This window comes from Caretta caretta, chromosome 10 (genome assembly GCF_965140235.1).
Source record: "Caretta caretta isolate rCarCar2 chromosome 10, rCarCar1.hap1, whole genome shotgun sequence".
NCBI classification, from domain to species: Eukaryota; Metazoa; Chordata; order Testudines; family Cheloniidae; genus Caretta; species Caretta caretta.
The window spans coordinates 20,996,923-21,011,651 of record NC_134215.1 but is presented as its reverse complement, the minus strand read 5'-3'; the positions used below and the strand labels follow the sequence as shown (position 1 = coordinate 21,011,651).

Sequence of the window (14,729 nt, the reverse complement as noted above, 5' to 3'; positions counted from 1 at the left end):
TCTGGAGAAGAGAAAGAGATAATTTAAAGAGCCAATAAGGACAGTTTTAAAAATATGGATAGTACACATCATTCTATGTTTAGCATATGTGTATCTGCTAAATTAGTTTCCTTACCATTCGCAGTCTTTCAAAGACTGGGGGAAAAGCTGTACATTGTGAGATATTTTCTGAAGATAAAAAAAGATTCATGTGGTAAACACATCTAAATCCAATTCTCCTCAAAGGAATTTATGCAAGGTAGGCTTTCAGTTCAATCTGTTATTCAATATTAGTAGGCAAAATTTGGCACATGAATTACAGATTATACTCCTGTCAATCTTGTAAAGTCCTTAGACCTTTTAAAGATATGAATTCTTAAGTCTTTCAAAGTCGAACTCACATTCAATCTATGAATTTTTCAACAAAGACAAACTTCAAAATATAAGTTATGCATCAAATTAATTGGTTCGGAAAGGCTTTAGCTACAGTCTGCTTACAGATTTTGTTATTTTTTATTTTTAAAGAAACACCTCACCCTACTGGATTCAAATACCAGTATTAACTCATTTTCTGATGCAACCAAGACATCTAGCTTTTCTGGTAAGCTGCTCATTGGGATTTGTTTGTAAAGGAGTTCTCTTATAGATGTGCAGAAGATACTGCAGTAGCAGATCAGATTGCAAGTAACAGAGCAATATTTCATACCTGGGACATGATTTTTCTTTTGGGCTCTTGCGTGTTAATACCTGGTTGCTGCTGGTTGCCTTTTCTCATCACTCAGTGCAATGTTAGGATTACAGGACTCGTTCTTCACACTCAGAAGCCAGTTCTGCAACAATTATTCACTTTGAGCAATCCTTATTAATGTGAGTAGTCCGACTGACGTCACTAGGGCTACTCGTGAATAAGTGCCACAAAATGGGACAAAGGCTTGAAGAATATGGGTCTCAGTTCATTAGACTTTTTAAAATAGTTCTATATTTAAGAAAGTGCATTAATAATATGTGGATTCTTTTTCTGAAAAAAACAAACAACTCTTGGGTTTTTTTTAACTACTGTCAGGTTTTAACATAATAAACTGAGTGCAATAACAAAAATGAACCACACTGCACCTTTAAGCGGGACCATTTTCCGGCTTGCTGAGGAAAAGGAAACAGTGCTTTAAGGGTGAGGGAGAGAGGTCAGAAGCTGCTGCAAAATGGGGAGGGGTGAGCGTGGCGACACTGACTCATCCCCTGGGACCAGAAGGGCGAAGGAGTTGAAGAGGGGTACATGGTACACTTTTATCTGCTGGAAGAAAAGGAGTACTTGTGGCACCTTAGAGACTAACCAATTTATTTGAGCATGAGCTTTCGTGAGCTACAGCTCACTTCATCGGATCTGATGAAGTGAGCTGTAGCTCATGAAAGCTCATGCTCAAATAAATTGGTTAGTCTCTAAGGTGCCACAAGTACTCCTTTTCTTTTTGCGAATACAGACTAACACGGCTGTTACTCTGAAACCTGCCATTTTATCTGCTGGGTAGTCACAGACATCTAATAATATAGTTGCGGTCTGATTAAAACCATATCAAGTGTCTCCTGTCCTTCTTTCGGTATAGACGGACAATACACCAACCTATGGGAACACAGATTATCCAAACAACTTGTGAGAAGAGAGTTGTTCTGGGGCACAGGTAAACCAGAATATATTCTTTAGTAAACATGAATGAATATTGGTTAAGGCTCAATACAGGGGGGAAAAAGATGGCTAAAGCACAGTGTACTGCCTATAGCAGTATAGCTAACAGATATTGTGAACTAGATTCCAGTTGATCCATTTCAGAATTTCCAGCACTTGTAACAATTATTCTCCCAGTTTTCTTTAGCTGTTCTCACACCATCATTACAAGTCACTTTCCAGTAAAAAGGTGACAGGCACTTTCAACTTAGGCAATCCTTAGCAACAGCATTTCATGTGTCTTACAAAGTAGTTATAAGAATGCCCAAATGTCTTTTTTCTTTAATGCTGAGAGACTGTTTTTATAATAACATCAGCAAGAAATCGGTAACAATAACAGAAATGCTGGAATACTCTATTCTTTAACATGTTAACTTTGTGTTTCCTTTTTTGCTAAACTCCTTGAGCTGACTTGTACTGCACCTTACCTTGCAGCAAAAACAAAAATTTCAATAGAAAATAATTAGAATCTCCATTTTGGTAGAATTACTCTTCACAAGTGAAAGCTTCTGGGAATATCTGACTAGAAACGTACAAAAGCTATTTTTGCCCTCTCTACTGTTTTTTCTCCCATCACTTACTTTGTAACGTTTATAAAATACTCTTGAGTGCATCAGAGTATCATAATGAAAAAGCAACAGTCATTCCATTTCCAAAAGGCAATAGGTTAGGAAAGTTTTTTAAGTACAACTTTCTGACAAATATTGATTAGTGATAATTACAGTTGTACTTCTAAGAAAAAAATAATATTCTCTGAACATGATGCACACAGATCTCAGGAACAGAAATAGATGGTATGAGTGTAAGAGACACTACAGCACAAACAAGGGACTCATAGTAGTAGAGTAAGTTTAGAAGAAAAGAAAATGCTTTACAAAACAAAGGAAGTGTGTACAATTTGCTGAGTCCCATGTGAACAGCCCTCATATTTCCTTGGGAAAATGCTTCCTGCTTTCAAAAGTGACCTGTTAAATCAGAATGCTTAACTTTAGTATTGAGAGTCTCCTTTCAGGAATTAACTCAATGCAGCTGTATTCTCCCCAGGGCCTTCCATAATCAACAGTATAGGATAAGTCAGAATCACAGGGCAGTTTAAAGTACATGGTGCTGATGTTCACAATTATAAAAAGGGTCAGAGATCACCACTTTGAGGCTCCAGGTTCCGTGGCTCCCTTTGATGGTGCCGAGATAGCTTTGGAAAGCGCGTAGCCACTCTTGAGCGATTGCTTTTGCTTACTGGTTCTCCCACAGGTTGGATATCACTAGGAAAAAAGAAAAACAAAAACACCAGAATAAGTTCATGTTGTGTGTAAATTCTCCTGTAGTTATTCTAAATGCAGAAAAGGGGCTGTTTTGAGAATCCTGCACATGATGGCAAAGTACAGTACATATCTTTAATTACACAGACCTGCATTATTTATACTGCTAACTGGAGTCTGAATTACAAATGTGCTCTTGCAAAAATGAGAACAAGTAGTACTTTATGGAAGACTGTAATTTCTAAGATAAAAACATAACTCAATGGGCTGAAGTTCAGAGATGGCATTAAAAGCATTTGGAAGTGATATATGTAAAGGCAAACTAGACAAAAGCTTGGATGATGCCCTAGTTAACATTTGTCTAATTATGGATGGATGTATCCTTACGTGATGAAATACATTAATAACACACTGCTGCTGGGCATTCTTCATTCTGTTCTGGCCCACAACAGACTTTGATCTTACATGAATGAGTCTTCTGAAAACAACTTACTTGGAAAGCAAATACTCTAAGAACAACAAGCAGTAACAGAAAATTCTGCCTCATTCAGAGGTTATAGACTCCTCAAAAACTACATTAGAAAGGAATAATGGTGTACTTTTGCTATACTTTTAGAGGACTCTACAGGATTTAAAATTATACAGTTTGCTCATGTCTCAATCAACATCACTGATTACCATTTCACAAACCAGCCAAATGATAACAAGGTTATGCAGCATGCAAAGTCAAAGTTATTTTGACATGTAAAATCAGCTATTTATACCAATATTCCATCTGAGTTGATGAATTAAAAAGAGAGATGCTCTTCTGCAGTCCTCACTATTTTGGGTGAAAGCTGATATATTTTGGAAGCAAACAATACATTAACTCCATGTAGATCTCTTCTCCCTGCAGGATGACATTTACCACTGCAGTGAGCCTGCCTAAGGCTTATTTCCTTCGTAAAACCACTTGGAGAACTACTGATGAAAAGCACTGTAAAAGAGGTAGGTATTATTATTACATGAGCACTTAGATTCCATTTAAGATGTATTTTGAGGGCTTAAATGGGATGGACCTAAATGGAACACAGGCCTTGTACAGGCTCTGTTCAAAGATGCAAATTTCACCCACAGGGAGCAGAGTACTTTAGTAAGGTAAGTCAGTCAACAGTACTTCATTTTATCAGTGGTAACCATTAGTTTTGTAAGGCTAACAAACAGTTGCCAATATTCCCCAACATAACGGACAATGGTTCCAGAAAATACTCTGCCAAAGTCAGTTGCTAAATAGAAAATGTTAGCAGAAAATAAAAATGCTTTTCAAATAGCAATGTGAAGTTTCATTGTTATGCATTTCCCTATCAGAATAGTTTGAAGTAGCCTCAGTTTTGAGACAGCCTTAAGTATATTGATTTCAACTAAAGTTCACTAGAGTTCCTAATATAGTACTTCCGCTGTGACCAGAAAGTCCGCAACATGAAAATAATTGCAAAAAATGCTCATCAAATCTCAAAACTTCTTAGCAACACACTTCTTGTTCTTGTGTAATAGCAAGATTTACACATTACAACTTTAGTGCTTTGCTTGCTTGTCAATAAAATCAAAACACTAAAATTTAGCTGGGTACATAATCTTACTCTGTGGTAGCCATAGATAATTAGATATTCATTTCTACATTTCCAGATTTTATGATTTTTCATTTTGTAACATCACAGTACTGGAGAATCCAAATTAACAAAAGCTATATGCAGTACCTAGAAGAGCCTGCTTTCTGCATCAATTTCAACTGTGCATATTAATGTTACCTCGATTCTGTTTTTATTGATATAGGTGCTGTGGGAGGGAATTTATTACTACTTATGATTATACTATTATTACTGGTTTCAGAGTAGCAGCTGTGTTAGTCTGTATCCGCAAAAAGAAAAGGCGTACTTGTGGCACCTTAGAGACGAACAAATTTATCTGAGCATAAGCTTTCGTGAGCTACAGCTCACTTCATCGGATGCATGTAGTGGAAAATACAGTGTGGAGATTTTATATACACAGAGAACATGAAACAATGGGTGTTACCATACACACTATAACGAGAGCGATCAGGTAAGGTGAGCTATTACCAGCAGGAGAGGGAAAAAAAAACCCAAAAAACAAAAAAACCCTTTTGTAGTGATAATCAAGGTGGGCCATTTCCAGCAGTTGACAAGAACCTGTGAGGAATACACATTCTTGTCAACTGCTGGAAATGGCCCACCTTGATTATCACTACAAAAGGGTTCCCTCTCCCCCACCCCCACCCCCCGTCTCCTGCTGGTAATAGCTCACCTTACCTGATCACTCTCATTACAGTGTGTATGGTAACACACATTGTTTCATGTTCCCTGTGTACATAAAATCTCTCTACTGTGTTTTCCACTGCATGCAGCCAATGAAGTGAGCTGTAGCTCACGAAAGCTTATGCTCAAATAAGGTGCCACAAGTACTCCTTTACTATTATTACTGTATTAATACACCGATTATCCAAGTAGCAAAGAGCATCATCATTAACTCAAATGGGTCTGCCAGTTGTATGATGTCATCTGCCCAAACTAAGAAGTTTAACTCTAGATCATCCAATGTCACATCGTCCAACTCAACTAACATTCTTAATGTTTACAAACATGAAGAAAAGCGACAGTGATTCCATATCCCCTTGTCTTACATCAAACTCTCTTGAACAAGTTGCTTGATTCTCTATCAGTTCTTACAGCATTGTAGGAATCTTTATACATAGCCTTTGTAATTGCAATCATCTTACCTGAAACTCCATGTGATTTTGCTACTTTCCATAATGTTTTCCTACAAACCAAATGCCGTTGTGAAGTTGATGAAAACAGCAAACATCTTTAAACCCCATTCTCACTTTTTGTTCTATCAACTGTCAGAGCATGAATAACTAATAAATGCAACTTGGACCTGGTCTGAAGTTGCACTGTTCCTCGCCTACTAATTTTTCTAAAACTGGCCTTAATCCATTGACAATTACTTTCATCATGATTTTTCCCAATACTGATGATATGCTTATATGCCTATAAAGTACTCCTTTTCTTTTTGCGAATACAGACTAACACGGCTGTTACTCTGAAACCTGGGTTCTATATTGTTTCCTTGAATATTTCCCAGACAGTCTATAGGGAGATTTCTTCATCATCACAAATTAATATAATAGAATCATAGAATATCAGGGTTGGAAGGGACCTCAGGAGGTCATCTAGTCCAATCCACAACTAAACCAATCCCCAACTAAATCATCCCAGCCAGGGCTTTTGTCAAGCCTGACCTTAAAAACTTCTAAGGAAGGAGATTCCACCACCTCTCTAGGTAAGGCATTCCAGTGTTTCACCACCCTCCTAGTGAAAAAGTTTTTCCTAATATCCAACCTAAACCTCCCCACTGCAACTTGAGACCATTACTCCTTGTTCTGTCATCTGCTACCACTGAGAACAGTCTAGATCCATCCTCTTTGGAACCCCCTTTCAGGTAGTGGAAAGCAGCTATCAAATCCCCCCTCATTTTTCTCTTCTGCAGACTAAACAATCCCAGTTCCCTCAGCCTCTCCTCATAAGTCATGTGTTCCAGTCCCCTAATCATTTTTGTTGCCCTCCGCTGGATGCTTTCCAATTTTTCCACATCCTTCTTGTAGTGTGGGGCCCAAAACTGGACACAGTACTCCAGATGCGGCCTCACCAATGTCGAATAGAGGGGAACGATCACGTCCCTCAATCTGCTGGCAATGCCCCTACTTATACAGCCCAAAATGCCATTAGCTTTCTTGGCAACAAGGGCACACTGTTGACTCATATCCAGCTTCTCATCCACTGTAACCTTTTCTGCAGAACTGCTGCCTAGCCAATTGGTCCCTAGTGTGTAGCGGTGCATTGGATTCTTCTGTCCTAAGTGCAGGACTCTGCACTTGTCCTTGTTGAACCTCATCAGATTTCTTTTGGCCCAATCTTCTAATTTGTCTAGGACCCTCTGTCTCCTTTCCCTACCCTCCAGCATATCTACCACTCCTCCCAGTTTAGTGTTATCTGCAAACTTGCTGAGGGTGCAGTCCACGCCATCCTCCAGATCATTAATGAAGATATTGAACAAAACCGGCTCCAGGACCGACCCTTGGGGCACTCCACTTGATACCGGCTGACAACTAGACATGAAGCCAATGATCACTACCCGCTGAGCCCGACAATCTAGCCAGCTTTCTATCCATCTTATCTTGAAAGGCCTTCCAAGCATCACCTTTTATGCCTCCCTTGTAGAGCTATCCTTTATCTTATCAAGATAAAATTTAGTTCCAGCTGCACCCATCTTTTTTTCTTGGACTTTAACTTAATTTTTCCCATTCATGATCACTGCCACACTCAGCATTTCTGTAGACTAATATCCAACAGTTACAGTCTATGCCTTTTACTGATAATAATATGGTCAGTCTGGTTTACAGTTTGACCATCTGGTGAGTTCTATGTAACCTTGTGTGTGTCTTTGTGAAGAAACCAAGTACCACCAATAATTAGATCATGCATCTCACAGCAAATTTTTAAGTTTTTCCAATTATTGTTTGCCATCATGATGCTGTGTGGTCCAACACTATTCATTTGTTTACCATGTCCACTACTAATCTTTGCATTCATATATCTCATTATCAGGATCATACCATGATCTACAGTATTATCCAGCTGCTGATAAAATCCATCCCTCTTCTTCTGCTGGTGCATAGTTATGGTGTTATGCATAGTTTATTGTAAGCAGTAGTAAACTCCGCTATGACAATCCACTCAGACACCAGTTTCCAGCTGTTCACTGAAGTAACTGTTTTCTTGTCCACTGCTATAACAACCCCATCTCTATGCTTGGCTTGTCCACTTGAACGACCAGAGTAAAAGAAAGTATAATTTCCACCTGTCAACTCTCCTGTACTCAGCCAATGTGTCTCTTGTATGGTAGCAAAGGAAACTTATAATTTCCTTAACTTCTCTGCTACTAGCTCAGTCTGGCCTGGAGCAAATAGAGTTCTAACATTCCAGCTTGTCAGACATGTACTATGTTCAGCTGTTATCTGAAATTCATGATCATTTCCATAGGCCTGACAGGCTGGGTTGAAATTTGTATAAATCCATTTGGTTTGCTATCCTGTTTCTATAACAAGTGAGTTTTGGATATAATGACTTTTTAGGCCAATTCACCCTATCCAGCTCATGGGAATACTATGTTATAGCCTGCTGGTCTCCTGGAACAGGTATCAGCAGTGCCACCCTAGTCGCTTGTCTTCCAAGGCTAAACTGGAAGTAATAAAAATAAATACACATAATTTTCAGTATGCATAAGCATCAGATTTACAAAAGGGAACAAATAAACAAATTTTGCCTTGACTGGCATTTCTCATAACAAACAAGATTACCTTTAACGCTAGGATTCAGTTTGCCAGAATGATGGCACTGCTGACAACTGGTAGGATCATGAAGCTAAACAGACAGTTATTGACTATCCAGTAGTTTATGCGGTATGTGAAAACAGTGTTATATACATCAGGTGTAACTCAGTGTTTGTTTTACTAGAAGTATCTTTAAATACACAAGCTCCTCCTGCTGGCATGTTCATGAATTATCAGAGTTAGCCCAATAGGAAGCCACTCACCCTTGCTTTTGACGGAAAGCAGAGAATCCATCAAAAGAAAGGACAAAGAGTTCAAAGGGTACAAAATGGATTTTCTCCAAATAAGGACTTATAGATCAATAGGACTCCATCTTGACTAAGAAGTGTGGACTGCTTGGAGTGTGTCTGGTTGGATAGAAAACACCAAAATAATGTGAATTAAGTATAAAAATATGAAATTCTGTTATCAGTTCCATTGATGTAAATTCAGAGTAACTCCATTGACTTAAATGGAGCTACTCCAGATCTACAGCAGAATGACTGAAAACAGAATCCTAGAGCATTTGCCCTAATGATGAATTTTTTAAACCTATTTTTAACATCACAACCTAAATTTTATTTAAATATAGAATTATTTTGCTTAGTTTATTACAAAGATTTATGTAGGATGTAAAAATGCATTATTATAATACAGAAATGTATTAGAAATGCATCTAGCACTCTTTTCTATGGAAACAGCCACCAACAGCTGAAATTCAATTTCAGCTGCTAGTGGCCAGATCCACTTACGTGGAAACAGATGTTGTATGGGCAGAAATGAGTTACAGTGTAGCAGCTGCATTAGTCTGTATCCGCAAAAAGAAAAGGAGGACTTGTGGCACCTTAGAGACTAACAAATTTATCTGAGCATAAGCTTTCGTGAGCTATAGCTCATTTCATCGGATGCATGCCGTGGAAAACACAGTAGGGCAATTTTATATACACAGAGAATATGAAATAATTGGTGTTACCATACACACTGTAACGAGAGTGATCAGGTAAGGTGAGCTATTACTAGCACCTACAAGATCTCTATCAAGTGTTCTTACAACTACAATACCCACCTGCTGAAGTGAAGAAACGGATTGACAGAGCCAGAAGAGTACCCAGAAGTCACCTACTACAGGACAGGCCCAACAAAGACAATAACAGAACGCCACTAGCCATCACCTTCAGCCCCCAACTAAAACCTCTCCAGCGCATCATCGAGAATCTACAACCTATCCTGAAGGACAACCCATCACTCTCACAGATCTTGGGAGACAGGCCAATCCTTGCTTACAGACAGCTCCCCAACATGAAGCAAATACTCACCAGCAACCACACACCACACAACAAAAACACTAACCCAGAAACCTATCCTTGCAACAAAGCCCGTTGCCAACTGTGTCCACATATCAATTCAGGGGACACCAGCATAGGGCCTAATCACATCAGCCACACTCTCAGAGGCTCATTCACCTGCACATCTACCAATGTGATATATACCATCATGTGCCAGCAATGCCCCTCTGCCATGTACATTGGCCAAACCGGACAGTCTCTATGTAAAAGAATAAATGGACACAAATTAGATGTCAAGAATTATAACATTCAAAAACCAGTCGGAGAACACTTCAATCTCTCTGGTCACTGGATTACAGACCTAAAAGTTGCAATATTACAACAAAAAAACTTCAAAAACAGACTCCAATGAGAGACTGCTGAATTGGAATTAATTTGCAAACTGGACACCATTACATTAGGCTTGAATAAAGACTGAGAGTGGATGGGTCATTACACAAAGTAAAACTATTTCCCCATGTTTATTTCCCCCCATCACTGTTCCTCACACGTTCTTGTCAACTGCTGGAAATGGCCCACCTTGATTATCACTACAAAAGGTTTTTTTTCTCTTCTGCTGGTAATAGCTCACCTTACCTGATCACTCTCGTTACAGTGCATATGATAGCACCATTGTTTCATGCTCTCTGTGTATATAAAATCGCTGTATTTTCCACTGCATGCATCTGATGAAGTGAGCTGTAGCTCACGAAAGTTTATGCTCAAATAAATTTGTTCGTCTCTAAGGTGCCACAAGTACTCCTTTTCTTTTTGAGAAATAAGTTAGGAACTTTCAAGACATATTTTTAAAAAAATCTTCCCCTTATCTTAAGTCCACCGAACTTCCATTTCTGGAGAAACAGGATGGAAAAGGCTGCCAGCATCTGAGAGTGTCTCACACTTGTCAGTTTCAGCTGCAGACTGCCTGCTGAGCACTGAAAGTGCGGGTATACAAAACCCAGCCCCAAAATGTAGAAACTGCTAAAAAAATGTTTTTGGTGGTAGAGGATGGGGGAGATTGAAAAGTGGCAAGGAGAAGATGATTATTTTCCTGCCTTGTTTCCCTTTGATGAATGCAATAATTTTAATCCTGACATATTGCCTGGCCACAGACCTGCACAGCTAGAACATTTTCCTTTCAACCAGATATCTTATTAAGCAATCAAGAGTTGAGTGCAGTAGTACAAGCCATTCTATGTACATTTCAGTGGTCCTGCCAGTATCTCTAGCAAATACATATAAAGGCAACAATTCAGTGCAATGTATTCTATCTCAAATTATTTTTGCCAACAGCTTTCTGGGCACATATATGTGCAGTGCTCTTGTCACTCTTTTCTAATTTGTCCTTTGCTATAAGAACAGAGTTACCAGCATTTGTATTTAAGGACAAACCTTTTGGCTAACAGTCTGCAAGTTTATGGTTGCCTGTATTACGCTGGTTCATTTGAATATCCAGTTCTTTCTTTCAGAGTAGCAGCTGTGTTAGTCTGTATTCGCAAAAAGAAAAGGAGTACTTGTGGCACCTTAGAGACTAACAAATGGGTAAAAATAGGTAGCTCACGAAAGCTTATGCTCAAATAAATTTGTTAGTCTCTAAGGTGCCACAAGTACTCCAGTTCTTTCTTTGTTTCATCACCTTATAAACATCAGAGTCTTTGCAGGGTATATTTTGTGGGATACCTCTTAACTGTTGGCCTATTCAGCAGAAGAATGGTCAAATGCTACAGCTTCCAGTTCTTTTTTACACTCTTCATTTGTTTGAGCCAGAAGATGAATGTATCCTGCTGGGAAATCAATTCCTTTTACCCATTAAGTCATTTTTAGCTTGTATGCATTCTTGATTACTCTGCCCAGCATTTGTTTTGGATACCAATTCAGTTTAATTGATTTTGTCATGGTGTCAAATTCTGCCTGAGGTGCATCTGTAGATAACAGCTTAGAATAACTGCGCTTTTTAATGACCTTCTGGTTCTTTGTTACTTTCCCCTAAAAAAGAGCTATCTGTTGGTGGAGTCAATCAGAGTCACCCAGGCACCAAGTGAGAGCTGCAGGAGGAGGTGGTTCATCTGAATAGCATCCAAGAGCATGAGGACTTCATCTACAGAACACATGTGGAAACATCCGGGACCGAGGATGCTAGCTGACTACAGATTACTACAGCGGCACCAGAGGAGGAGGAAGAACTGGCTGCTCTATGAGGAGGAGACTGGCTGTTGGCCACTTAGGACAGTAGATAGTGCTCCACCTACCCCTCCATCCAATCCATTGCAGTCGAGAACCAATATGCTGTTCTGGCAACAGGAAGTGAGGAGCAGACACCAATAGCTGAGGAGAAGCCACTGCCTGCCCCCATAGCTGGGAGGTGCACAGCCACCACCCCTGAATGGTGGCAGCATTAGAGTTTTGAGGCAGGGACGGAGCCAATCTGACATGAGGTCCTGGGAGGCGTGCTGCCTGCCTGAAGCCTGCATCTGAGACTTTAGAGAAACATTGCTGAGGCTTATCCATCCCTCTGACTACTCCTCCATGCTGCTCATCCACATGGGCACTAATGATACTGTCAGGCATGACCCTGAGCAGATCAGCAGTGACTACAGGGCTTTGGGAGTGAAGATGAAGGAGTTGGGAGTGCAGGTTGTGTTCTCATCTATCCCCTGAGTTGAGCTTAAGGGCACAGGCTGGGATAGGCACATCGTGAAGATGAATGCATGGCTGTGCAGATGGTGTCGACAAATGGAAGGACGGGGTCCATCTGACCAAGAAGGGGAAGAGCATCTTTGGGTGCTAACTCACTAACTTGCTGAGGGAGGCTTTAAACGAGGTTCAGAGGGGGCAGGTGACAAAAGCCCACAGGTAAGCATAAAAAAGGTGACCCCAGGGACTATATGTTATGGGGGACACAGAAAATTACAGCAGGGTCATAGGAGCAACAAGAGGCAAGTCAGTGGGAGAATTTGCTCAACATCTTACATATCTATACACAAACGCAAATAGTATGGGGAACAAACAGGAAGGACTGGAAGTATTATTACATAAGTTACATTATTACTTAGTTGGCATCAGAGATTTGGTGGGATAAATCTCACAAATGGAATATTGGCATAGAGGGGTATAGTTTGTCCAGGAAGAACAAACACAGAAAAAAGGAAGGAGGCACTTTATTACACATCGAAAATATATACACTTGTTCCGAGGTCCAGAAGGAGGGGAGAGGCAAACAAGTTAAAAGTCTCTAGGTAAAGATAAAAAGGGTAAACAGTAGGGGTCATGATAGGGGGTCTACAATAGGCCACCAAATCAGGAAGAGGAAGTGGATGAGGCATTTCTAGAACAAATAGCAGAAATATCCAAACAAAAGACCTGCTAATAATGGGGGACTTGAACTACCCAGATACCTGTTGGAAAAGTAAAACAGCCAAACACCATTTCCAATAAGTTCTAGGAATATATTTTTGTTTCAGAAGGTGGTGGAAGTTATTAGGGAACAACCATTTTAGACTTGATTCTGACCATCAGGGAGGAATTGGTAGCGAATCTAAAGATGGAAAGCAATTTGGTTGAAAGTGATCATGAAATGATAGATTTAATGATTCTAAGGAAAGGAAGAAGTGAGAGTTGCACAATAAGGACAATGAACTTAAAAAAAAAAAGCAGACTTTAACAAACTCAGAGAAATGGTAGGTAAGGTTCCATGGGACAAAAATCTGAAAATCTAAGAGATAAAGGAGTTCAGGAGAGCTAGCAGTTTCTTAAAATGACAGTGTTAAAGGCACAGCTGCAAACTATTCTGACATGAAGGAAACACAGAAAGAGTAGTAAGAGGCCAATATGGCTCCTTCAGGAGCTCTTTAATGAGCAGAAAATTAAAAAGGAATCCTACATGGAGAGGAAACATGGACACATTGATAAGGAGAAGTACAAAAGAAAAGCACGATCATGTAGGGATAAAATGAGAGAGGCTGAACCACAAAATGAGGTACACCTAGCAAAAGGGAGAACAAGCAATAAGAAGAGGTTCTTTAAATACATTAGGAGCAAGAGAAAGACAAAGGTAAGTGTAAGTAGGGCCTCTACTTAGTGGGGGAGGGGAGCTAATAACTGACGGAATCAAGAAGGCTGAGGTGTTTAATGCCTATTTTGCTTCAGTCTGCATGAATAAGATTAAAGGTGACCAGATACTCAACACAATTAATATTAGCAACAGAGAAGGAATCCAAGCCAAAATAGGGAAAGAACAGGTTAAAGAATATTTAGATAAATTAGATGTATTCAAGTCAGCAGGGCCTGATTAAATTCATCCTGGGGTACTTAAGGAATTAGCTGAAGCAATTTTGGAAATGTTAGCAATTATCTTTGAGAACTAAAGGACGACAGGTGAGGTCCGAAACATATCTATTTTTAAAAAGGGGAACCAGGGACACATAGACCAGTCAGCCTAACTTCAACACCTGAAAAGATACTGAAACAAATGATCAAACAATCAGTTTGTAAGCACCTAGAGGATAATAGGGTTATAAGGAATAGCCAACATGGATATGTCAAGAACAAATCATGCCACATCAACCCACTTTGCTTCTTTGTCAGTTACTGGCTGTGGCCCAGTAGTTGGCCCAGTGGTAGAAGACATGGTATATCTTGATTTCTGTAAGGCTTTTGATGCTGTCTCACATGACATTCTCGTAAGTAAACTATGGAAATGTGGTCTGGATGAAATTATTATAAGGTGGGTGCACAACTCGTTAAAAGTCTGTTCTCAAAGAGCAGTTAGCAATGGTTCCGTCTCAGACTGGGAGGGCATCTCTAGTGGTGTCCCAACAGGAATCAGTTCTGTGTCTGGTACCATTCAATATTTTCATTAATAACTTGGATAATGGAGAGACGAGTATGTTTATATAATATGCAGATGACACAAAGGTAGGAGGGCTTGCAAGCTCTTTGGGGAGTGGATTAGAATTCAAAAGAACTTAAACAAATTGAAAAATTGGTCTGAAATCGACAAGTCAATAAAGTGCAAAGTATTA

The 14,729-nt window shown here is 39.5% G+C and overlaps 1 protein-coding gene across 2 annotated transcripts in view; it reads right to left on the bottom strand.

Annotated features, from left to right (window-relative positions):
• Positions 1 to 1,399: 1,399 nt before the first annotated feature.
• SNX29 (sorting nexin 29) overlaps positions 1,400 to 14,729 on the bottom strand; it is a 435,642-nt gene continuing 422,312 nt past the window's right edge. For both annotated transcript variants that reach the window (XM_048866549.2, XM_048866552.2), the window contains one exon: positions 1,400 to 2,961. In XM_048866549.2, the coding sequence (XP_048722506.2) occupies positions 2,832 to 2,961 (130 nt within the window). In that variant the 3' untranslated portion in view covers positions 1,400 to 2,831. The remainder of the gene's footprint in view (positions 2,962 to 14,729) is intronic.